This window comes from Mobula hypostoma, chromosome 3 (genome assembly GCF_963921235.1).
Source record: "Mobula hypostoma chromosome 3, sMobHyp1.1, whole genome shotgun sequence".
NCBI lineage: Eukaryota > Metazoa > Chordata > Chondrichthyes > Myliobatiformes > Myliobatidae > Mobula > Mobula hypostoma.
Window position 1 is genome coordinate 94,577,756 of NC_086099.1, and position 24,207 is coordinate 94,601,962.

General features: G+C 39.7%; 1 protein-coding gene across 1 annotated transcript in view; it reads left to right on the forward strand.

Moving 5' to 3' along the window:
• Positions 1-24,207, forward strand: part of cops4 (COP9 constitutive photomorphogenic homolog subunit 4 (Arabidopsis)) — a 63,041-nt gene that overhangs the window by 33,231 nt on the left and 5,603 nt on the right. The window contains exons 5-9 of the mRNA XM_063042191.1: positions 1,183-1,336; positions 3,025-3,175; positions 4,710-4,880; positions 5,960-6,075; positions 21,592-21,676. Coding sequence (XP_062898261.1) covers positions 1,183-1,336; positions 3,025-3,175; positions 4,710-4,880; positions 5,960-6,075; positions 21,592-21,676 — 677 coding nt within the window. The remainder of the gene's footprint in view (positions 1-1,182; positions 1,337-3,024; positions 3,176-4,709; positions 4,881-5,959; positions 6,076-21,591; positions 21,677-24,207) is intronic.

Genomic DNA, 24,207 nt, shown 5'->3' on the forward strand with positions numbered 1-24,207 from the left:
TCGGAGGGAGATCCGTAGCTTTCGGTTTAACCGGAGGTTTACCATCCTTGCCGTCTTTCCCGTTCTTAGACATAGCCGATCTCAGTATCATCCAATTGTCAGAGAATTCAGTTTAATTCAAAGTATTGTAAAAATTGATGCCTTAATAGTTAATTAAAGTATAGCTGACCATAGAGAGAAAAAACTCAGAGGTAATGGAGCGAGTCAAGAACGCGACTTCACTCCATGAGCGCTACCGGAAGTCCCTCCCTCATTTGCAATCTTAAGTGATTTTGCTGTAATTTGTTTAATTGAGACCAATGTAAATTAACAATGTCACCACTGGCACATATGAATCATTCTCCCAGGACCTTGTTGTGAAAGAGTTACTGCTTTACCAATTTTTACAGCACACTTTTGCTGTGTATTTTGCAGACTTGTCTGTCTTTTGTCAGCTACATAACAAACATTAACTCCTTCCAGTGCCAAACCAGCATTCTTCTGGCAAGAGTGCATAAGTGATCTGTTTTGAGCCAACCTTTAGTCTTTCCTGGAAAACTATGTGAAATTAGCTTGGTATAGTCTCTTAATTTCACTTCTCTTAATTCTTCTATCTTTCTGAAAATGTATTTTCATTATTTGGGTCTCTTCATGGCAACAAGTTTTGTTGGAATGAGGAAGAAGGTATTCATCTATGAAGTCCATCAGTATGATGTTTTGAGTATTTTAGTAGTCTTAATTACATTAGCTTATTACAGGTATCCCTGAATATACAAATATTCTACTTGTGAATCTTTGCTGTAAGATGCATATCCTGATTTAAGAGGCTTTTTTAAAAAAAAATAAGAACAATGTTTAATGTTAACAATAATTCCTGAGCTCTGGAATGCAACTTGAATTTTTACATTCATACTGATGGAAAACACCTTGTTAATTTACAAGATTTTGTATAATGCAATGTTTTCCTATAATATAACCCCTTTAAAAAACTAATAAATACCTTTATATCAGAAGAGATCAAAACAGTATAATATGTTAGTCAGAGAGCCTAAAATTTACTGAATTTAGCTGAAAATAAATAAATAAATACAAAATTTTTCCTACCTTTAAATCTGCCACTAATGTTCATACTCTGAAACATAATTTTATAAAATATACAATTTTATAAAATTGCTTGTTCATTAACATTTAGCTTTTTTATAGGCAGTATAATGTGGACTATAAGCTGGACACTTATCTGAAAATTGCTCGTTTGTATCTGGAAGATGATGATCCTGTTCAAGCAGAAGCTTACATTAACCGGGCGTCTCTACTTCAGAATGAATCAACCAATGAACAATTGCAGATACATTACAAGGTAGAACTCTGCTTTTGGAAAGTAGATGTTAATAACATTACTGAAAGCCAGTGGATCATTGAAAATATTTCCACATTTTGAAGAGTTCAGCAATCTTAACTTGGCTAGGTGGTTTAGATAATACCTTCTCAGATATTTAGTGAGTTCAAAGTTCTTGACAGGAGCATTATAGATTAAAGTTGCCCCAGAATACCTGGGTTTGGGAGAAAGAAATTTAACTGGGTTTCTTATTTTTTGCGATTAAAATATATTTTTGGATATCACATTCAACTGGGCTTTTCCCTTGTGTATCAAACTAATGAGTAGTCCATAGGCAGTTGCTGATTAAGATTACCAATCAGCTTCCGAAGTGAGGTACTGGTCAAAGGTTACCATTCATGAAGACTAGTTTGAGTCAATGTATTTAGGAAAGAGCTAAAGGGAAATACTGGGAGAACGAACAAAAACAAAATGATCAGAACAATGACTGCAAATGTATTCTAATTTTATTGGAGTGGATAGGACACTGTGAAGTCACATTGTGTTGACAGTGGAGGGAGTTAATATTTGTTATGTAGCTGGCTACTGACTAATTGGACTGACTTATCTTGTGTGGCATTGGACTCCCAAAGTATGGTTAAAGCTGAACCCAATGAGACAGGTGGAACTTTATTCCATCATGATGGTGGCTTGTGCCTTTTTAAATGATGCAAGAGTTTTGGAGAAATTCTGACCTGTTCGTATCACTGAAGTATTTCTGTGACTGGTTCAATTAAGCTTCTGGTCAATGGAATGTCAAGAGGAGCTTTTCTATTAGAAAGTAATCATCGTGTGGCAAGAATGACATTTGCCACTTAACATCTCAAGCCTGAATGATGTCCAGGTCTTGCTGCATGCAGAAAATGAATACCTTATTATCAAAAAATTGTGAATGGAACTCAACTCGGAAGTAATCAATATACATCCATAGTTCTGATAATGAAAGAAAGGGAAGATGTATTGGAAAGCAAATAACTGCAGGTGCTGAAAATCTGTGGAGCATGTCACAGTTTATTTGGGACACAAGATTCTGCAGCTGCTGGAAACCTTGAGTAACAAGTGCAAAATGCTGAAGAAACTTGGCAGGTCAGGCAGCATCTACGTAGGGAAAGATGCTGCCTGACCTGCTGAGTTCCTCCGGCATTTTATGTGTGTTGCTCACAATTTAGTTCTTCTCCATATCTGAATACATTTTGCTTTGCCACTTTGTGTTAAATTATTTGTCAAATTATAATCTATTATGCAAATTACAGTGCCAAAGTTAATCTGACCTTTCATGTTTGCAAGTCCCGCCACGAGAAAGACAGATCTGGCCAGAACATGGGATTTCCATCAGTAATTACCACTCCAGGTCGCACTTATCATTGCTTACTCTGAATTCCAGAAAACTCTTGCTAATGGTGCTGTGAGAATAGCTTCATGAGAAAAGTTACAGTAGCTTCTGTTAGCTGAGGTTAGTTAGTGTGATTAGCAATGCCAGCTTTGCATTTGCCCATATTTTGCAAGTGAGTGGAAAGCTATACAATCTAACTATATGTAAACCAAAGGGACAGCTTCGTAGACAAAAAATTAATGTCCCCATTTTTCACCTAGCTGCCTTGGAGCAATACAAAATATCAATAGTTGCATTTTCAGTAAAGTGAAACTTTCTTCTGTTTTTTTGTCTTCAGGTGTGTTATGCTCGTGTCCTTGATTACAGAAGGAAATTTATAGAAGCTGCTCAGCGATATAATGAACTTTCGTATAAATCTATAGTTCATGAAACGGAGCGCCTAGAGGCATTAAAGCACGCACTACACTGCACCATTCTTGCATCGGCAGGTATTATATTGTTGCCCAATACTCCTAAGGATGTAAATAGTTCTAATATAATTGAATATGTTAAGCACCAAATCTGTAGTCTTACGTTTTAATTAGACCAGATTCCTATCTTAGTTTCTGTCAAAGAATAAGTACATCAGAAAATAATGTGGATTGCAAACAATTTCAAACATAGTGATATTAAAAATATATCCTTTGTTTTTTGAAGTTTCTGATTTGAAAGTTATCCTGAAACAGGAATACCGATATATTCTAATCTACATCCAGCTTCACAGGTGCCCCTTTTCTGTCTTGTGAATTTATTGAGAGTTCAGGAGATCTAAAATAAGAGATTTTGATTACCACGTGGCTACTAAAAGAACCATTAGTGGACTCTATAAAAACAAACTTAAAAATAGTATAAAATTGGATATTGTGAAAATATTGCATACTATTATCATATTACCAACTCAGAAAGGAACAAAATATGGCTTTGCTAGTTATTATTACTTTGGTTAACTGAATTGCTCATACTGAAGCAATTTGTTTTGAAAAGAAGGAATGGTTAATCTCAAACGTGATTTTTTTTGTATCATTGATTATTTGAAATGATTGTGTCAGATGAGCTTGGCGTTCCACATTGGGAAATAATACACTGTTAATGTTTTTCTTGTTGAAAATGCAATGATCTTTTTATTCATTAGGAGAAACTTTACCCCAAGAGTAGTAAGAACATGGTATATAATAGCATAAGGAGTGAATGAAGCAAATCATATAGATTTAAGTGGAAGTTGGACAAGCATGTGAGGGAGAAACGTATTAGGGAGTAACATTAATAGATTTACCTAGGAAAAGAACGAAAGAGGCTTGCGGAGCATAAAAAATGGCATGTATCTGTTGGGTCAAATGTTCTTTTTCTAAAATTTGGAGTTGGATCTCTTTCAGCCTTTTTTGCTTTTGCCTTTGTTGACAAATGTTCATTTTCTCTGAATTAATCCAAAGCAAATGCAAGAATAGTTTTGGGAATTATTTTTACAAAGGATAAATCTTGTAGTGAGAAAAAATTTAGAAATTGTATCCACCTAAAACTTACAATTTGAGGCACTTACACAAGTAAACATGTGTCATGAGATTACAAAACTTTTTACACAAATGTATTGAAGCTTTATTAGGACAGAGAAGTCAGAAGGTGAATCATGGGCAGAATTCAAAGCATGCAAGTGAATAACTTCTTATTTTGAAAAATAATTTGGGAATGCAACATAGTAAACAAAGTCTAAGGTTTGGCAAGAAGTTTTCTATCATTCAGATCAAGTTTTCTTGCATCGTTCGAAATATTAAGCATTATTATAACAGCAAATCTATGATAGAAATGAATAAATATATGTTTACAATAAAGTAATTGAAAATACAAGATTTTCCAAGTAACAAAAAGGGGAAAACACAAGGAAAAGCTAAGGGAAAAAACATAAATTGGGAAGTAATAATGTGAAGAAATAATGCAACAAAAGTATTAAATTTCACAGTGTTTCTGTTGGTTTTGCTTTCCCTGCAGGACAGCAGCGATCCCGTATGCTGGCAACCCTTTTTAAGGATGAACGCTGCCAGCAACTTGCAGCTTATGGAATTCTAGAGAAAATGTATCTAGATAGAATTATTCGAGGGAATCAGTTACAGGAGTTTGCTGCTATGCTGATGCCTCACCAGAAAGCAACAACTGCTGATGGTAAAGTCTGCAGTTTGATTTTATCCTGAATGTGTGTTTTTCACACCTTTTATTTTATAGTTTATAGCAGAATAATTTGTATATGATAAAACCATTTTTGGTATTATAATGGGGTGACTTTTCATAGCTTCAGTCAAAACGCTGCACTATCTTGTAACACTCTACATTGTTGGATTCTACATTTAGATATGTATGGAAGTTCAGATGAGAATTTCAGTCTGGTAGTGTGTATCAGTAACTTGACTTTTATCAAGTTACACATTATTCTTTTCCATAAATTGTATTATTGACCTTCTGTTTCCTGGCAATGCAACTGAAATCTTATTAATATCTTTGAATGCAGCCTATTTTACTATTTTTTTAAAAAACAAGTCCACTGATTTGTGGTTTGCACATAAAATGGAAGTCATACCCATGAGCACTTCTTCTGGATGTGATCATTTGAATGAGCTGACTTTCTGCTCTCACTTTTAGGGCAACTTAGAGCAGATTCCCATTTGGGCAACAGTTCTGCCCCCTTGAATGCCTTGACAATTTGCTGGCTGCAATAGTTAATGACATGTAAAAGCAAGCAAACAAATAATTTAAAAATACGTTACCATGAAGTGTGTAATGTATCACAGGGTTAGTGACCCTATTCAAATAAATGGGGTTGCTGTTCTTCCCTGGTGTAAAATTAAGGTGCTTAGTGCAATCAGACTCTCACCAAGAAATTAAACCTACATTGCTGAACTCCGGTCTGCAATGGAGTTGATGTGTGGGTTGGGCAGCACCTGACTGTCAAAAGCCTTGGTCTTCCATGTTGGTCTTTTCTTTGACTATCCTTCTCAGTATTGAAATACAGAGCTTGTTGTGTGGAATTGTAGGTAAATATAATAATTGCTGCATTGTCTACAAGTGAAATGCTAATCCCAATGCCTTGACCATTCTGATGACTGAACGGTTTAAGAACCTTTGGCTACCAGCTGTCAATCCCTAATGTTTCTCAGTGATTTTTTTTTTAAATTTACTAAGTCATGATAAAAATCTGTGACATTGTTTTCAATGTAATGATGTTATATTTCCTCTCTTGGTACCAGGTTCCAGTATACTGGACAGGGCTGTCATTGAGCACAACTTGCTTTCTGCCAGTAAACTCTACAATAATATCACATTTGAAGAGCTTGGAGCTTTGCTCGAAATACCACCAGCCAAGGTAAACTTTCAAAGTATTGAATTTTTTTTACCTTGTTTTAATCTCAGAATGAAAACAAACATCTTCTATTGAAGAGAAAAAATATGCCTTCAGTGTATATTTCGGCATTATTTCACTTTACATATATAGGGAAGGCATTTTTAGAGTTAGGCGTTTTCTTACTAAGAGCAACACTTTGGATTAATTGTTTGAAATTGTATTTTATGGTTTCCTTACACAAGGCTATGAGCTAGCATAGGGAGCTAGGTGCTAATAAAACATCTGACAGAATAAATATACCTTGGATTATGACATATTCAGCTTGTATGGGAGAATGAGGAGTGATATATAGGAGCTACAGGGAGGTAGTCATCCCTATGTTGCAGAAGGCAAGTAACGGGGTGACTGTCAGCAGGAAAGAAAATGGGCAGCAAGTGTAAAGCATCCCTATGGCCATTCCCCTCAATAATAAATATACCTCTTTGGATACTTTTGAGGGAGATGACCTACCGGGGGCAGCCACAGACGACCGAGTCTATGGCACTGCGTCTGGTGGTGCTGTGGCCCAGACAAGAAGAGAGGTGAAGAGGACTGCAGTGGTGAGAGGAGATTCAATAGTCAGAGGAATAAAGAAGAGATTCTGTGGGCATGACAGAGACACCCAGATGGTATGTTGCCTCCCAGGTGCCAGGATGTCTCGGATTGGTTCCATGACATTTTAAAGGGGGATGGTGAGCAGCCAGTAGACTTGGTACATATTGGCACCGATGGCATAGGTAGGAAAGGTGAGGAGGTCCTGAAGAGAGATTTTAGGGAACGAGGCAGAAACCTGGAAAACAGGACCGTCAGGGTAGTAATCTCTGGATTGCTTCCCGTACCATGCACCAGTGAGGGTAAGAATAAGATGATTTGGCAGATGAGTGCTGAGGAACCGGTGCATGGAGCAGAGGTTCAGATTTATGGATCGTTGGACCTATTCTGGGAAAGTACGACCTGTACAAAATGGATGGGTTACACCTGAACCCAAGAGGGACCAATATCGTTGCAGGCAGGTTTGCTAGAGCTGTTTAGCAGGGGGAGCTAGAACTAATTTGGCCGGGGGGGGGGGTGCGGGTAGGAATCAGGGTGATAGTGCTGAGAATGAGGTAATTGGTTTACAAACAGAAGCAGTGTGTAATGAGACTGCTAGTAAGGAGAGGCTGATGATCGGGCAGAATTGCAGTCAACACAATGAGTTGCAATGTAAAAGGCAGTCAAGATTGGAAAGGGTGAATTCAGGGCTCAAGGTGTTATATTTGATTGTGTGCAGTATACAGAATAAGGTAGATGAACTTGTAGCACAGTTCACAGTTACAGATTGGCATGAATGACATTGTGTGCATCATTGAAAGAAGATTATAGCTGGGAGGTTAATATCCAAGGATACACATTGTATCAAAAGGGCAGGCAGGTGGGGGGGGGAGTGGCTCTGTTGGTTTAAAAAAAATATGAAATCAAATCACGAGGAAAAGGTGACGTAGGGTCAAAAGAGGTTGAATCATTGTGGGTAGAGCTAAGGAAATGCAAGAGTAAAAAGACCCTGATGGGAGTTGGATACAGACACCCCCAAACAGTAGTAAAGATGTGGTCTACAAATTGCAACGGGAGATAGAAAATGGGGGAAAAGGACAGTGTAACGATAGTCGAGGAGGATTTCAATATGTGGGTGGACTGGGAAAATCATGTTGGTGCTGGATCCCAAGAAGGGGAATTCCTAGAATACCTACAAGATGGCTTTTCAGAGCAGCTCGTGGTTGAGCCCATCGGAGATCAGCTATTCTGCATTGGGTGTTGTGCAATGAACCTGAATTGATTAGAGAGCTTAAGGTAAAGGAACCCTTGGGGACAAGTGATCATAATATGATAGAATTCACCCTGCAACTTGAGAAGAAAAAGCTGAAGTCAGATGTATCAGTATTATAGTGAAGCAAAAGGGAATTATGGAAGCATGAGAGAGGAGCTGGACAAAATTGATTGGAAATGAACACTGGCAGGGATGTCAGCAAAGTTGCAATGGCTGGGATTTCTGGGAGCAATTCGGAAGCAAAATATATGCATCCCAAAGAGGAAGAAGTATTCTAAAGGCAGGATGACACAACCGTGGCTGACAAGAGAAGTCAAAACCAACATAAGAGTCAAAAGAGAGGACATATAATCGAGTAAATATTAGTGGGAGTTAAGGATTTGGGAAACATTTAAAAACAAAAAGAAGGCAACTGGAAAAGTCATAAAGAAGGAAAAGATAGAATATTAAAGTAAGCTAGTCAAGAATATTGAAGAGGATACCAAAAATTTGTTCAGACACGTAAAGTACAAAAGTGAGAATTGATATCAGACTGCTGGAAAATGATGCCAGATGTAGTAAGGGGGGGACAAGGAAATGATGGATGAACTGAATAAGTAGTTTGCATTGGTCTTCACTGAGGAAGACACCAGCAATATGGTGGAAGTTTGAGAGTGTTGGGGCAGAAGTGTGTGAAGTTGCCATTAATGAAGAGAAGGTTCTTGGGAAACTGAAAGAGGTGGCTGAAGAGATTGTGGAGATAATGATTCTTCAGAATCAATTGATTCTGGCATGGTTCTGGATGAATGGAAAATTGCAAATGTCACTCCACTCTTCAAGAAGGAAGAGAGGCAAATGAAGGGAAATTATAGGCCAGTTAATCTGACTCGGTTGGGAAGATGTTGGAGTCAATTGTTAAGGATGTGGTTTCGGGGTACTTGGAGGCACATGATAAAATAGGCCATAGTCAGCATGGTTTCCTTGAGGGAAAATCTTGCCTGACACACCTCTTGGAATTCTTTGAAGAAATAACAGACAGGATAGACAAAGGAGAATCGGTTCATGTTGTGTACTTGGATTTTCAGAATGCTTTTGACAAGGTGCTACACATGAGGCTGCTTAACAAGCTATGAGCCTATGGTATTACAAGATGATTCTAGCATGGATAAAGCATTGGCTGATTGGCAGGAAATAAAGAGTGGGAATAAAAGGAGCTTTTTTTCTTATGGCTAGTGGTGTTCCATAGGGGTCTGTGTCGGAACTGCTTTTTGCGTTATATGTCAATGACTTGGATGACGGAATTGATGGCTATATGGCCAAGCTTGCGGACGGGGAAAGATACGTGGAGGGGCATGTAGTTTTGAGGAAGTAGAGAGGCTACAGAAGAATGTAAACAGATGATGAATGGGCAAATAAAGTGGCAGATAGAATACAGTGTCGGGAAGTGTATGGTCATAGACTTTGGTAGAAGAAATAAAAGGGTAAACTATTTTCAAAATGGAGAAAAAATTCAAAAATCTGATGTGCAAAGGGACTTGGGCGTGTTTGTGCAGGATTCCTTAAAGGTTAATTTACAGGTTGAGTCAGTGGTAAGGAGGGCAAATGCGATGATAGCATTCATTTTGAGAGGACTAGAATATAAAGGCAATGATATAATGTTGAGGCTTTATAAAGCACTGGTGAGGCCTCACTTGGAGTATTGTGAGCAGTTTTGGGCCCCTTATCTAAGAAAGGAATGCTGACATTGGAGATGTTCAAAGGAGGTTCATGAAAATGATTCCGGGATTGAAAGGCTTGTCATATGAGGAATGTTTGATGGCTCTGGGCCTCGACTCACTGGAATTCAAAAGGATGAGGGGTGACCTCATTGAAACCTAACGAATGTTGAATGGTCCCGTTAGAATGGATGTGGGGAGGATGTTTCCTATGGTGGGAGAATCTAAGACCAGAGGACACAGCCTCAGGATGGAGGGGCATCCTATTTAGAATGGAGATGAGGAGGAATCTGTGGATTTCATTACCACAGGCTGATGTGGAGGCCAAGTTATTGGGTATATTTAAGACAGATGTTGATAAATTCTTGATTAATCAGGGCATGAAGGGATAGAGGGAGAAGGCAGGATTTTGGTGCTGAGGGGGAAACTGGATCAGCCATGATGTAATGGTGGAGCAGCCTCAATGGGCCAAATGGCCTAATTCTGATTCCATATCTTATGAACATTGTCCTTTCAACTCTTTACATTTACTCTAACCATGCACAAAATAACAAATTGTGCAAATGGCTACAAGAACATCAAACACCCCCTCGCATGAGAAAGCAAACACATTGTGCAAATGGCAACAAGAAAGAACGGGCAAAAACACAGAATATAAAACTGAAGAGTCCAATCACGGTTCAATCCATAAATTGCAGACCCAGAACTTTGGTATCATCCTCCGACAGGATCGAGGGAGTGAAAGACCATCACACACAGGCACCTTCCTTCAGGAGCTGCAAGCAAAAGGCTGGTAGATGGCGCTGCGCGCTTGCTCGCCTTCCATACTCACCGCAATGTTTCAATCTTTCTCAACGGTTTAATCGGCAAGATTGGTGAAAATGGCTGCTTGCCTCCTGGAATCTTCTCAGAGACTCAAACTGTAGATCACAGACCTCAACAGTACCAGAAACACATTTAAAATAAAAAGAAGATGGAAAAGAACTGAAAGAAACAGTATCGTGGACTATATGGAAGATGCCGCCTGAGGTAACGTTGTTCAGCTGCGCCACCTTGACCAGAACCATGTCTTCTCCACTGTCTGCCCGGATAGAAATGTAAACAATATTGGATCACATAGCTGCTGTGATCCATAGATAATTATAAACCAAGAAGCATAAATTTCTTTACTCTGTTGGTCTGTTCTATGATAAAAAGGTAGTCCTATTTACATTTAATGCGTGTGTTGTGTATATGATGATAAACTAATCTAATAGGAAGCCTACTATACATAACGCCATCTTGGAAGCATGGAAGGCAGGTATCACTTTTAAATGGTAGGCCATAAATTTATGTTGTATTTGAGGTTTTGATCTTCAGACACTCTCCTCATATGACTAAAGATTGTATTGGCACATTAAAGATAGAAACATAGAAAAGTACAGCACAGAAGCAGGCCCTTCAGCCCATTTAGCCAATGCTGACACAACTTAAACTGCCTACTCCCATTGACCTGCACTGGGACCATAGGCCTCCATACCCCCACTATCCATGTGCTTTGCTTAAATGTTGAAATCAAGCTGGCATGAACCACTTGTGCTGGCAGCTTATTCCACACTGTCACAACCCTCTGAGTGAAGAAGTTTCCCCTCGTGTTCCCTTTAACCTTGTCACCTTTCATCTCTGGTTGTAGTCCCACCCAACCTCAGTGGAAAAAGCCTGCTTTCATTTACCCTATCTATACCCTTCATAATTTTGTATACCTCTATCAAATCTCTTCTCAATCTTCTACATTCTAAGTAATGAAGCCCTAACCTATTCAATCTTTCCTTATAATTCCTGTCCTCCAGAACCGGCAACATCCTTGTAAATTTTCTCTGTACTTTTTCAACCTTACTTAAATCTTTCCTGTAGGTAGGTGACTAAAAACTGCATAAAATACTCCAACTTAGACTTCACCAACATCTTATACAACTTCATAACATCCTATCTCCCATATTTGATACTTTTGGAAGGCCATTGTGCCAAAAGCTTTCTTTACAACCCTATCTACCTGTGCTGACAGTTTCAATGAATTATGGACCTGTGTTCCCAGATTCCTTTGATCTACTGCACTCCTCAGTGCCCTACCATTCACTGTGTAAGGCTTACCCTGCTTGGTCCTACCAAAGTGCAACACTTCATGCTTAACTGCATTAAATTCCATCTGTCATTTTCAGCCCATTTTTCCACCTGATCTAGATCCCGATGCAAGCCATGATAACCTTCTTTGCTGTCCACTATATCCCAATCTTGGTGTTGTCCACAAATTTGCAGATCCAGTTAACCATATCATCCAGATTGTTGATATAGATGACAAACAGCAATAGATCCAGCACCAATCCCTGTGGCACTCCACTTGTCGCAGGCCTCCAGTTGGAGGGGCAACCATCTACTACCACTCCCTGGCTTCTCCCACAATGTCTACTCCATTCTTCTAACTCATCTTGAATGCCAGGCGACTGAACCTTCCTGACCAACCTCCCTTGTGGGACCTTGTCAAATGCCTTGCTAAAGTCCATGTAGAAACATCCACTGCACTGCATTCATCCACCTTCCTGATAACTGCCTCTAAAAACTCTGTAAGATTGGTTAGACATGATCTACCACGCATGAAGCCATGTTGACAATCCTTAATTAGTTCATGTCTATCCAAATACTTATATATCCAGTCCTTTAGAATACCTCCCAATAACCTTCCCACAACTGATGTCAGACTCACCAGCCTATAACTTCCTGGTTTATGTTTAGAGCCTTTCTTAAACAGCAGAACAACATTGGCTATCCTCCAATACCCTGTAATTTCTCCTGTCGCTAAGGATGATTTAAATATCTTCAAAGGGCCCTGGCAATTTCTGCATTTGCCTCCCATAGGGTCTGAGGGAACACCTTGTTAGGCTTGAGGATTTGTCCACCCTGATTTGCCTCCAGACAGCAAACGTCTCCTCCTGTACAATATGTATAGAGTCCATGAAGTTGATGCCACTTTGCCTCACTTCTGGAGACTCTGTGTCCGTTTCCTGAGTAAATACAAATGCAAAAAATGTATTTAAGATCTCCCCCGTCTGTTTTGGCTCCACACATGAATTACCATTCTGACCTTCCAGAGAACCAATTTTGTCCCTTGCAATTCTTTTGTTCTTAACATATCTGTAGAATCCCTTAGCTTTCTCCTTCACCTTTTCTGCTACAGGGCAACTTCATGCCTTTGCTTAGCCCTTCTGATTTCTTTCTTAAGTGTTGTCTGGTATTTCTTATACTTCATAAGCACTTCATTTGTTCCTAACTACCTATACTTGCTATGCATCACTTTTTTTTCTCTTAACCAGGGCCTCAATATCTATTAAAAACCGAGGTTCCCTACAATTGTTATCTTTACCTTTTATTCTGACAGGCACATACAAGCTTTGTACTCCCAAAATTTCACTTTGACAGCCTCCCATTTTCCAAGTACAACAGCCTGCCCCAATCCACACTTGCCAGATCCTTTCTGATACCATCAAAATTAGCCTTTCTCCAATTTAGAACCTCAACCTGCAGACCAGACCTATCTTTTTGCATATTTACTTTGAAACTAATGAAATTGTGATCACAAGATGCAAAAGTGTTGCCCTACACAAACTTATGTCACCTGCCCTGTCTCATTCCTAATAGCAGATCAACTAAAGCACACTCTCTTGTTGGGACTTACTGATTAAGGAAACTTTCCTGAACACATTTGACAAACTCTATTCCATGTAGTCCTTTTACAGTATGGGAGTCTCAGTCAATTCGTGAAAAGTTAAAATCCCTTATGTTTCTTGGAACAGTCTGCGATCTGTCTACAGATTTGCTCCTCTAAATCCCATGAACTGTTGGGTGGTCTGTAATATAGCCACATTAATGTGGTCATACCTTTCTTATTTCTCAGTTCCACCCATAAAGCCTCACTAGACAAGTTCTCCAGTCAGTCCTGACTGAGCACTGATGTGACATTTTCCCTGGCTGGTAATGCCACCCCTCCTCTTTTATTTCCTCCCACTCGGCCATGTCTAAAGCAATGGAGCCCCAGAATAACCCCCCCCCCGCAAATGTTTCACTAATGGCTACAACTCATAATTCCAGATGTTGATCCATGCTCTGTGCCTGAGCTCATCTACCTTTCCTACAATACTTCTTGCATTGAAATATTCACAGCTCAGGACACTAGTCGCGCCATGCTCAACCTTTTGATTCCTGACTTTGTCTGATGTTTTACCAACATTCCAGTCAAGATGGCACCTGCGTACAACACTCCTTTGGCCGACATCTTCTGGATAGATCATAAATCCATATATTTCACTTCTTTTATGTTTTTTATGTTTGTTTATTGTCTTGGATGTGATTCTGGAACTGTTGGAGCCTGTGATTTGCTGTTTGGAGATTGTTTGGGTGTTCCAGTGCTCTGCATTCTCCGAGAAAATTCTGGGAGGCAAAGGCAGTGTGAGCAAACCTCAGGGCGGGCAGGCTGTGGGACAGGGCGTGAGCTGATAAAAGCTTCCATTGTGCGCCGATTAAAGTGGCAAGGGAGATTGAAACATTGAGGTAAATGCAGAAGGTGTGCACCAGCTGCCTGCCTTTTGATCACTGAGAGTTGCTCTGATACGCTACCAGTGAGGTCCTTTAACATCTGCCGGACGATGCTGAGGATGTTCTACGAGTCTGTGGTGGCCAGTGCTATCATGCTTGCTGTTGTGTGCTGGGGCAGCAGGCTGAGGGTAGCAGACACCAAGAGAATCAACGAACTCATTCGTAAGGCCAGTGATGTTGTGAGGATGGAACTGGACTCTCTCACGGTGGTGTCTGAAAAGAGGATGCTGACTAAGTTGCATGCCATCTTGGACAATGTCTCCCATCCACTACATAATGTACTGGGTGGGCACAGGAGTACATTCAGCCAGAGACTCATTCCACCGAGATGCAACACAGAGCGTCATAGGAAGTCATTCCTGCCTGTGGCCATTAAACTTTACAACTCCTCCCTTGGAGGGTCAGACACCCTGAGCCAATAGGCTGGTCCTGGACTTATTTCATAATTTACTGGCATAATTTACATATTACTATTTCACTATTTATGGTTTTATTACTATTTATTATTTATGGTGCAACTGTAACGAAAACCAATTTCCCCTGGGATCAATAAAGTATGACTATGACTATGAGAGCTTGCCACTATGCCCAGAGAATATTGCCCAGATTTTCTGCGCTTTGGATGTGGACTTACTTTTTTGTATTCTGTGTTTTTGCCCGATCTTTCTCAGATTTTTTTTGTGGGGGGGTGTAGTTTGTGGATTTGGTGGTCGATGTGCCTGTTCCATTTCTGTTTGTTTTTTCATGTTGTAAGGAGATATGGGGTTGGTGATTGTGCTGCCTTTCTTTCCTTGGTTTAATGGCTGACCGGAGAAGAAGAATTTCGGAGTTGTATACTTCGATAATGAATGAACCCTTGAACATTGGAACGTTTGTCTCCTCAACCTCTCCACTAATTGTTCCAGCACTCTGATTCCCATCCCCTTGAAACTCTGTGAAGCATTAGCAAATCTCCTCACTAGGATATTTGTTTCTTCTCCAGTTCAGGTGCAAACCATCTCTTCTGTACAGGTCCCACCTTCTCTGCAAGAGAGCCCAATGATCCAAAAATTTTATGCCCTTCCTCCTACACCAACTCCTTAGCCACATGTTAAATTGTATAATCATCCTATTTCTGGCCTCACTGGCGCATGGCATAGGTGGCAATCCTGAGATTACAACCTGGAGGTCCTGCCTTTAACAGCACTTAACTCCATGACCTCCCTTTGCAGAACCTTGTCACTCTTCCTACCCACGTCATTGGTAACTACATGGACCACCCACCCACTTAAGAATGCTGAGGACTCGATCTGAGATGTCCCGGACCTTGGCACCCGGAAGGCACCGTACCATCTAGAAATCTCATTCTCGCCCACAGAACTTCCTTTCTGTTCCACTAACTGATGAAGCCCCTTTCACCATAATCCACATCTTCTCCTCTCCCCCCCCCCCCCGCTTCCCTTCTGAGTCACAGAGCTAGGGACCCAACCGCTGTGACTTTCCTCTGCTAGGTCATTCCTGCCAACAGTATCCAAAATTATATACCTGTTGTTGAGGGGGATGGTCACTGATAATGGTGAATATCCTCATTGATATTGGTCTTTGTTGGGAAATGACCACATCATAGGACAGGAGAGGAAGAAATTCATGCTTCAAAGGTTCATTTATTGTTAAATAAATTTCAATTCTGAAATTCTTCTTCTCCAGATGGCCACGAAACCAAGAAAGAAAAGAATGGCAGCACAATCATCAACCCTCAAATCCCTCCTCCCTACTCAAAAAAAACAAACAATAATGAAACTGGCACATCAACCCCCAAATTCTCCTCCCACGCACAAAAAATGAGAAAGATTGGATGAAAAACACAGAATACAAAAAAACCATAAGACTGGAAAAAAAAAGTTCACAGTCCAAGTCCACATCCAAAACACAGAAAACCTGGGTAACATTTTCACTCCCTGTAGCAGAGCAATCTCACCAGCGATTTAAAAAAAAAGCAGCCTTCCCTCTCTGGCAGCAGACTGATTTCACCAGCAATTTAAAAAGGCAGTCTCCTCTCTCAGCAGCAGATTGATTCCCCCAGTGATTTAAAAAAAAAGCAAGCAGTTCAACCTCCCTTGTCACTTTAATTGTGAAATGCAGTTGAACATTGGCTCACAGCCTTCTGACCATGAGGTTCCTGCACGCTGCCTCTGCCTCCTGGAATCCCCTCAGAGACTGCAGAGCGCTGAAACACCCAGACAATCTCCAAACTGTAGATCACATTCTAGACAAAAAAACAAACATAAAAGACATAAAAGAAGTGAAATATATGGTTTCATGATCTATCCAGAAGATGTCAACTGAAGGAGTGTTGTATACAGGTGGCATCTTGACCAGAAGATCTTGACCAGGGTGATCATCCCAAAGACCACCTAAGGATTGATGGCAGAAGTGCTGGATGCGGGGTCAATGCAACGTTCACGGAAGTTTGGATGGGTACATGGATGGGTGGGGTAAGGAGGAAAATGGACCACGGAGGGTCTGTGGGACTGGGCAGGATTAACTGTTTGGCACAGACTAGATTGGTTGAAGGGCCTGTTTCTGTGTTCTGTGACTTTATTCATTTAATTTTTGAAAAAAATGACAAAGTACTTTGTTTCTGTACTCATACAGATCTGCATTCACTGGCTTAATTAGTATCTTGGGAGGAATAATTGGTGACTTTTTACATTAAACAGAAACTACGAGATGTATACCCTTGGGACTGAAATTTCATCTAATATTAAAAAGATTAGGGATTTTTTTTTGCTCAGGATAAGTATACTGTATCTGATAGTAATCCCAATTTAACAGCTAAACATTGCCTCGTGCCTGAATTTATTAGAGAGAGATTACAACATTATCCAGTGTTTCAAAGAGACCTCAAATTTTATGGGCCAAGATTAAAACCATTTTCTTGCTGTTCAATATGAAATGATTGTCTATTTCTTAGGCCTGCCTTGGCCCATTTTCTAATTTTACTGCTATCCTGTTCTAAATCAAGTGATTCCCAGTGATCAATTGCATTATTGATAATTATTTACTTGAATATTTTCTCTTCTGCCAGTTTTTCTGACCCATAAATATACCAGTTCTAAATCAATACCCTGGTTTATTCTCTTTTTTGGTAGCTCCTTTTTGTGTGTTTCTTAACTTGATTACATTTTTCCTTTAGCGAAGACTCCAAAATTATACCTGGTTTGTTATGGAGGAGATTGATACTGGTTAAACTGTTAATGTCCACATTTTGTCCCTTATGTGAACTTAATGTTCCAGTAAAAGAAATAGAATAGGGGGGGAGTCAATGTGTCAAGTAGTAGGTATATCTTGACATTTTGGGTGCAGCGTCTCGACTTGAAACCTAAACATCCAGCTCTTGCCTCCATAGATTTTTGTTTGACGTGCTGAGTTTTCCAAGTTTTTTTTGTTGTTCTATTTTCCATCATCTGTAGTCTCTTTTGTCTTAATGTTTTAATTTTTTTTCTTACCATTTGCCAGTTATTGGTTCAGGAATTTTGTTTATCATCACTCCAGATGTCATTCCTGATCATCTCTAGAAAACGTGCTGAAATATACTTTATGCATATTTCAGTTTTCTAACTTAAGCTACATCTGTCACTTATTTCCCCTTCCAACCTGAACACAGCTCTCCTGTACTTTGTAACCACCTTTTACAATGTTAACCATCTCCTTGTTATCTTGGTGTCATAAGCTTTGACATTTTGATACTCTTCCAGATAATTTCTGCTTACATTTTATTATGTATGCCAATAGTCATAGTCATACTTTATTGATCCCGGGGGAAATTGGTTTTCGTTACAGTTGCACCATAAATAATTAAATAGTAATATGTAAATTATGCCAGGAAATAAGTCCAGGACCAGCCTATTGGCTAAGGGTGTCTGACTCTCCAAGGGAGGAGTTGTAAAGTTTGATGGCCACAGGTAGGAATGACTTCCTATGACGCTCTGTGTTGCATCTTGGTGGAATGAGTCTCTGGCTGAATGTACTCCTGAATACTACATTGAATGAAGATGATTAGACAAGCAACACTAAATATGAAGCCAATATCAGTGCGATAAGTTCCTAGGTCTGCTGGCAGATAAGCAGGCAAAGTTAAGGTTCCAGGAAATTTGGGGAGGGATGGTTTATAGACTATGGTTTTATTAGTGTAAATTTTAAAATTGAGAGTTTTTCTGACCAGATTAATTACAGGTTAGTTGTTGGTGTATTTCTTATAGATGTTACTCTGTAATCTGTTCAGTAGTTGAGCATTGTGTTAAGTTACATAAATCTTCATGGAAATGCAGAAAGTTTTGGTGTCTTCTGAGCAAACCAGTTTTTCCTAGGCATGGGTGCATTGGTAGGTATTCCATTGTAATACAGCATGCTTGGATAAGTAAGCAGAGGGTACACAGATGGAAGGAAAGAGGATTTCAACAGGAGGCCATTTCTGCCTTGAATGTTAGGGGAGCATCTGTGATGCCATATGTAGTGACTTGTAGTGGAAATGAACAGGTCATTAATGACATCCTCCACCTCCAGCAGCCTTAACTACAGTTTAAATCAGAGCAGAAATTCTATTTCATGAAAGAGCCTGGAATACAGACAGCGAGCATGAAACTTCACCTTCATTATATATTCACTGATAGAGTGCCACTGAGTGCACGTTGTCTTCTGGAACTTTACATGACGACTCTACCCTGAACTTCAACAGAAATGGATCTAATCCATCAGCATCCTGTTAATGTAAAGCATGTCACTAACAAGCATCACACATCAAAGTTGCTGGTGAACGCAGCAGGCCAGGCAGCATCTATAGGAAGAGGCGCAGTCGACGTTTCAGGCCGAGACCCTTCGTCAGGACTAACAAGCATTCTTGGGTAACCTTATAATTTTATTTTGCAGCAGCCTGCAGTGTAAATTCTATTTTTGCTAACACAGCAAATCAGTAAGAGACTACTAGGTGATGATGATGATGTGCAAGTCACATGCACGTGTAGACTATGATTGCGCTTAGACGCAAAGGGATAGACCATTGCCATTCTGAAAGGACACTTATGATACAATAATTGCTTTACAGAAGTCTTTTGGCACTCTGTGGTGTCAAAGTTCAAAGAACATTTATTATCAAAGTATGTATACTTTGTACAACCTTGAGATTCATCTCCTTACAAGCAGCATCAAAACAAAGCCAATAGAACCCATTTTCTTTTTTTTTTGGGGTGGGGGGGGAAAGACTGTCAAAGACCTAGTGTGCAGAGAATGAGTCAGGGTTGTAGTAGTTTGCTATTTGAGCCAAAGACCCAGAAATGTTAGTGAGTGTCATGCAATCTGCTTGCTAAGGTTTAATGACTGGCTCGTGCATCCTGCAAAAGGAGCTGCAGCAGTTCTGTGTGTGTGATTAAGAAGTGAAGATTATATAGGCTGAAGGAAAGTTGATTTAGATTGGAGGTAAGTGAAGCAGATGTGTCAGAGGCTGGTCATATAATTGGTAAGAATTTGGCATTTTGAAGGTTGATTCATTGATCGTAACCATTCACATCAAATCATTGAATATCTTACTTTGCTGCCTGCATTCAGGTTCTGGGTCTTGGCTGCTGTCATTCGCCCCATCTTTATCAGCTGTCTTCTGAGCATACACCTGGAAGGCATTCCAGCATTCTGTGGATACAATATTTCTCTGCCATTCTTCCTTCACCATCAAACTGTCCAGTACAGCATCTGAAGAATTTGCAGCCTGGACTTGCCCCAGTTGTGCCATTCATACAGTTTCCCAGGTTAGGCTTGGTTGCAGAACTCACCAATCCCACTACAATGTAAGAGGTACATAATAGCTTTAACTAGGCCCCCCCATTTAATATATTGGCACCTAGTCAATCTACATAGGAAGTGTTGACTTGAAATTATTCAGGAGCAACCGGTAGGAAGTTGGTGTGCTGCCTGAAAATCAATGGTTATGTTTTGGAATCAAACTTAATTAAAATCTGAAGAAATTAAATTCTGCACTGTAAGAATTAATTTTCTATGTTAATTTTCACTTGTAAAAGTTAAAATTATGACATCACGTTTAAAAGAATCATACAATTGGATTAGCCCTAAAGTTCTCTAGTATATCTATTTTATAGGCACCAAAAGTTCATAGATTTGGCAGTGAAATAGTTATGGGTATATCAGTGAAGAATGGGTGTACTGTAGCTTATGGAAAATTGGACTTTGCCTTCAAATTTTCCAGTTTTAATATACTGTATGTTTGTATGATAGCTTGAGATTTCTTGTCAGCTTTCTTTTTAGAACAGCAAGCACTATCATCGCCATTAGTCTTGCCAGAAAATCTAATCCAGTATACTCACTTACATTACATATATAATTTGCTTAATATTGATTTATTGACTGATTAGCCTATAATTACCAAGTTGGTGTTGTACTATCATTGCTGAAACAGCAGTTTTAGCTTTCTGTGCCCGGGAAGTTCCTGTGTTTGAAACATGTGTGTGTGTGTGTGTGTGTGTGTGTGTGTGTGTGTGTGTGTGTGTGTGTGTGTGTGTGTATATATATATATATATGATACCTCTCAATTGATCTCTCCTTTCACTTATCCAGGATTTTAACAACTAGCCTAGGATCTTTGTCTCCCACTTGCTTGTGCAACAATATTTTTATTATCTTGCATATGTATTTAATTTTATTTACTACAATTGCTGAGTAGATTTTGTCTGCTCCTTTTGAAAAGCAATGTGAAGGATGAGTTGAGTACTGCAAATGATCTGTAATGACTTACCAAGCTATTTGTTAATTGCTTTTTATATCATATTAACATAGTAACATTTTCTAATGGAACATTTCTAACTAATTAAAGCATGAATTCTACACTGACAGGATGAAAGGTCTGCACTCTGTTAACTACAGAGGCTATCCCTGTAATACAGTTGCAAGAAAAAGTTTGTGAGCCCTTTGCAGTTACCTGGTTTTCTGCATTAATTACTCATAAAATATGGTCTGATCTTTGTATTAAACAAAATTTTTGTACATCTTAGTATTTAATTTTAGAGGACGGAGAACATTTAATTTAGGATTGAAATTCACCATATAGTCTTAGTTTATTTCCTGTCGACTGGTTGTAATCTCTGCCAAGTACAAAGCAAATAAATAAACACATTTGCAATTGCAATAATTCTGCATCACCGTTTCTAGCTGGAACATTATGAAAATATTATATTTCTTCTTTAGCATTTGGGAATTCCAGTGAGTGTTAATTAGCTATTTGCTTGGCTTGCAAAATGCCTTTCAGTTGTTGATTTGTATAGCCTCCTGCTTTATCTGTGAATGTTGGAAAGAGAATTTATTTGCTGCCTTCTGTACTTTTTCCACTAGGCAGAAAAAATAGCTTCTCAGATGATCACTGAGGGGCGAATGAATGGATTTATTGATCAAATTGATGGAATCGTTCATTTTGAAAGTAAGTGGTTCTATACGCGCATTCTGTCAGAAAATATTCCTTTTGATGTTAGTATTTTTATAATTCTGCACATTGAAACAATGAGATGCTGTGACATTTTAAACTAACTTAATACATCAGTGTGTCATAGAGATTTGTGCCTACTAATCTGACAAAGTCATCTTGGTGTTATGAAGAAGAAATCATGTTGAGCAATGTCTAGATTGAGAAAAGACTTTACTGAAACATAAAACCAAAAGATACAGGAACAGAATTAGGCCATTCAGCCCATCGAGTCTGCTCCGTCATTCCATCATGGCTGATCCTGGATCCCACTCAAACCCATACACCTGCCTTCTCACCATATCTTCTGATGCCCTGGTCAATCAGGAAACGATCAACTTCCGCCTTAAATATACACATGGACTTGGCCTCCACCGCAGTCTGTGGCAGAACATTCCACAGATTCACTACTCTCGGGCTAAGAAGTATTCCTCCTTACCTCTGTTATAAAGGGTTGACCCTCAATTTTGAGGCTGTGCCCTCGGGTTCTGGAACCCCCACCAGAGAAAACGTCTCTCCACATCTACTCTATCTAGTCCAACATTTCAACATTCGGTAGGCTTCAATGGGATCCCCCACCCCCGGCATTCTTCTAAATTCCAATGAGTACAGGAGCAAAACTGCCAAATTCTCATATGCTAACCCCTTCACTCCCAGAATCATCCTCATGAACCTTCTCTGGACTTTCTCCGATGACAACACATCCTTTCTGAGATATGGGGCCCAAAACTGTGGCCAGTACTCCAAGTACAGCCTGACTACTGTCTTATAAAGGCTCAGCATTATCTCCTTGTTTTTATATTCGTTTGCCCTAGAAATAAATGCCAATATTGCATTTGCCTTCTTTACCACAGACTCAACCTGTAAATTAACCTTCTGGGAGTCTTGCACGAGGACTCCTGAGTCCCTCTGCCGATCTGGTGTTTGAATCTTCTCCCCATTTAGATTATAGTCTGCACTATTGTTCCTTTTACCAAAATGCATTATCATACATTTTCCAACACTGTATTTCATCTGCCACATTTTTGCTCATTCTTCCAATTTGTCTAAGTCCTGCTGCAATCACATTGCTTCCTTGGCACTACCTACCCCTCCACCTATCTTCATATCATCAGCAAACTTTGCCACAAAACCATCAATTCCACTATCTAAATCATTGACAAACAATGTGAAAAGTAGTGGTCCTAGTACTGACCCCTGAGGAACACCACTAGTCACTGACAGCCAACCAGAAAAGGCCCTTTTATTCCCACTCACTGCTCCTGCCTGTCAGCCATTCCATTATCCATGCCATTATCTTTCCTGTAACGTCATAGGAATTTACCTTGTTAAGCAGCCTCATGTGAGGCGCATTATCAAATGTCTTCTGAAAATCTAAGTAAATGACATCTACTGCCTCTCCTTTGTCCACCCTGCTTGTTCCTTCCTTGAAAGACTCTAACAGATTTGTCAGGCAAGATTTCCCTTTGCAGAAACCATGCTGACTTTGACTTATTTTATCATGAGTCTCCAAGTACCTCAAAACGTCATCCTTAATAATAGACTCCAAAACTTTCCCAACCACTGAGGTTAGGCTAACCGACCTATAATTTCCTTTCTTTTGCCTTCTTCCTCTTAAAGAGTCCAGTGACATTTGCAATCTTCCAGTCCTCTGGGACCATGCCAGAATCAAGTGATTCTTGAAAGATCATGACCAATGCATCCGTTATCTCTTCAGCAACCTATTTCAGAACTCTGGGATGTAGTTCATCTGGCCCAGGTGACTTATCCACCGTAATACCTTTGAGTTTGGCTAGCACTTTCTCCTTTGTAATAGCAATAGCACTCACTCTTGCTCCCTGACACTCCAGGACCTCTGGTACACTGCTAGTGTCTTCCATAGTGAAGACTGATGTAAAGTACCCATCTGCCATTTCTTTGTCCCCATTACTAGTTCATCAGCATCATTTTTCCTGTGGCCCAATATCAATTGTCAACTCCCTTTTACTCTTTATATAACTGAAGATATTATTGGCTAGTCTGCCCTCGTATTTCATCATTTCCCTTCTTATAGCTTTTTTAGTTGCCTTTTGTTGGATTTTAAAAGCTTCCCAATTATCCAGCTTCCCACTCACTTTTGCTACTTTATATACCCTTTCCTTGGCTTTTATGCAGTCTTTGACTTCCTTTGTCAGCCATGGTTGCCAACTCCTGCCATTTGAGAATTTCTTCCCCTGTGCGATATACCTACCCTGTGCCTTGTGAGCCATTCCCAGAAACTTCAGCCATCTCTGCTCTGCCATCATCTCCACCGGTATCCCCCTCCAATCCACCAAGGCAAGCTCCTCTTTCATGCCTCTGTAATTCCCTTCATTCCATTGCGATACTGATACATGTGACTTCTGCTTCTCCCTCTCAAATTGCAGTATGAATTCAATCATATTATGATCACTGTCTCCCAAGGGTTCCTTTACGGTAAGTTCCCTAATAAAATCTTGGTTATTACACAA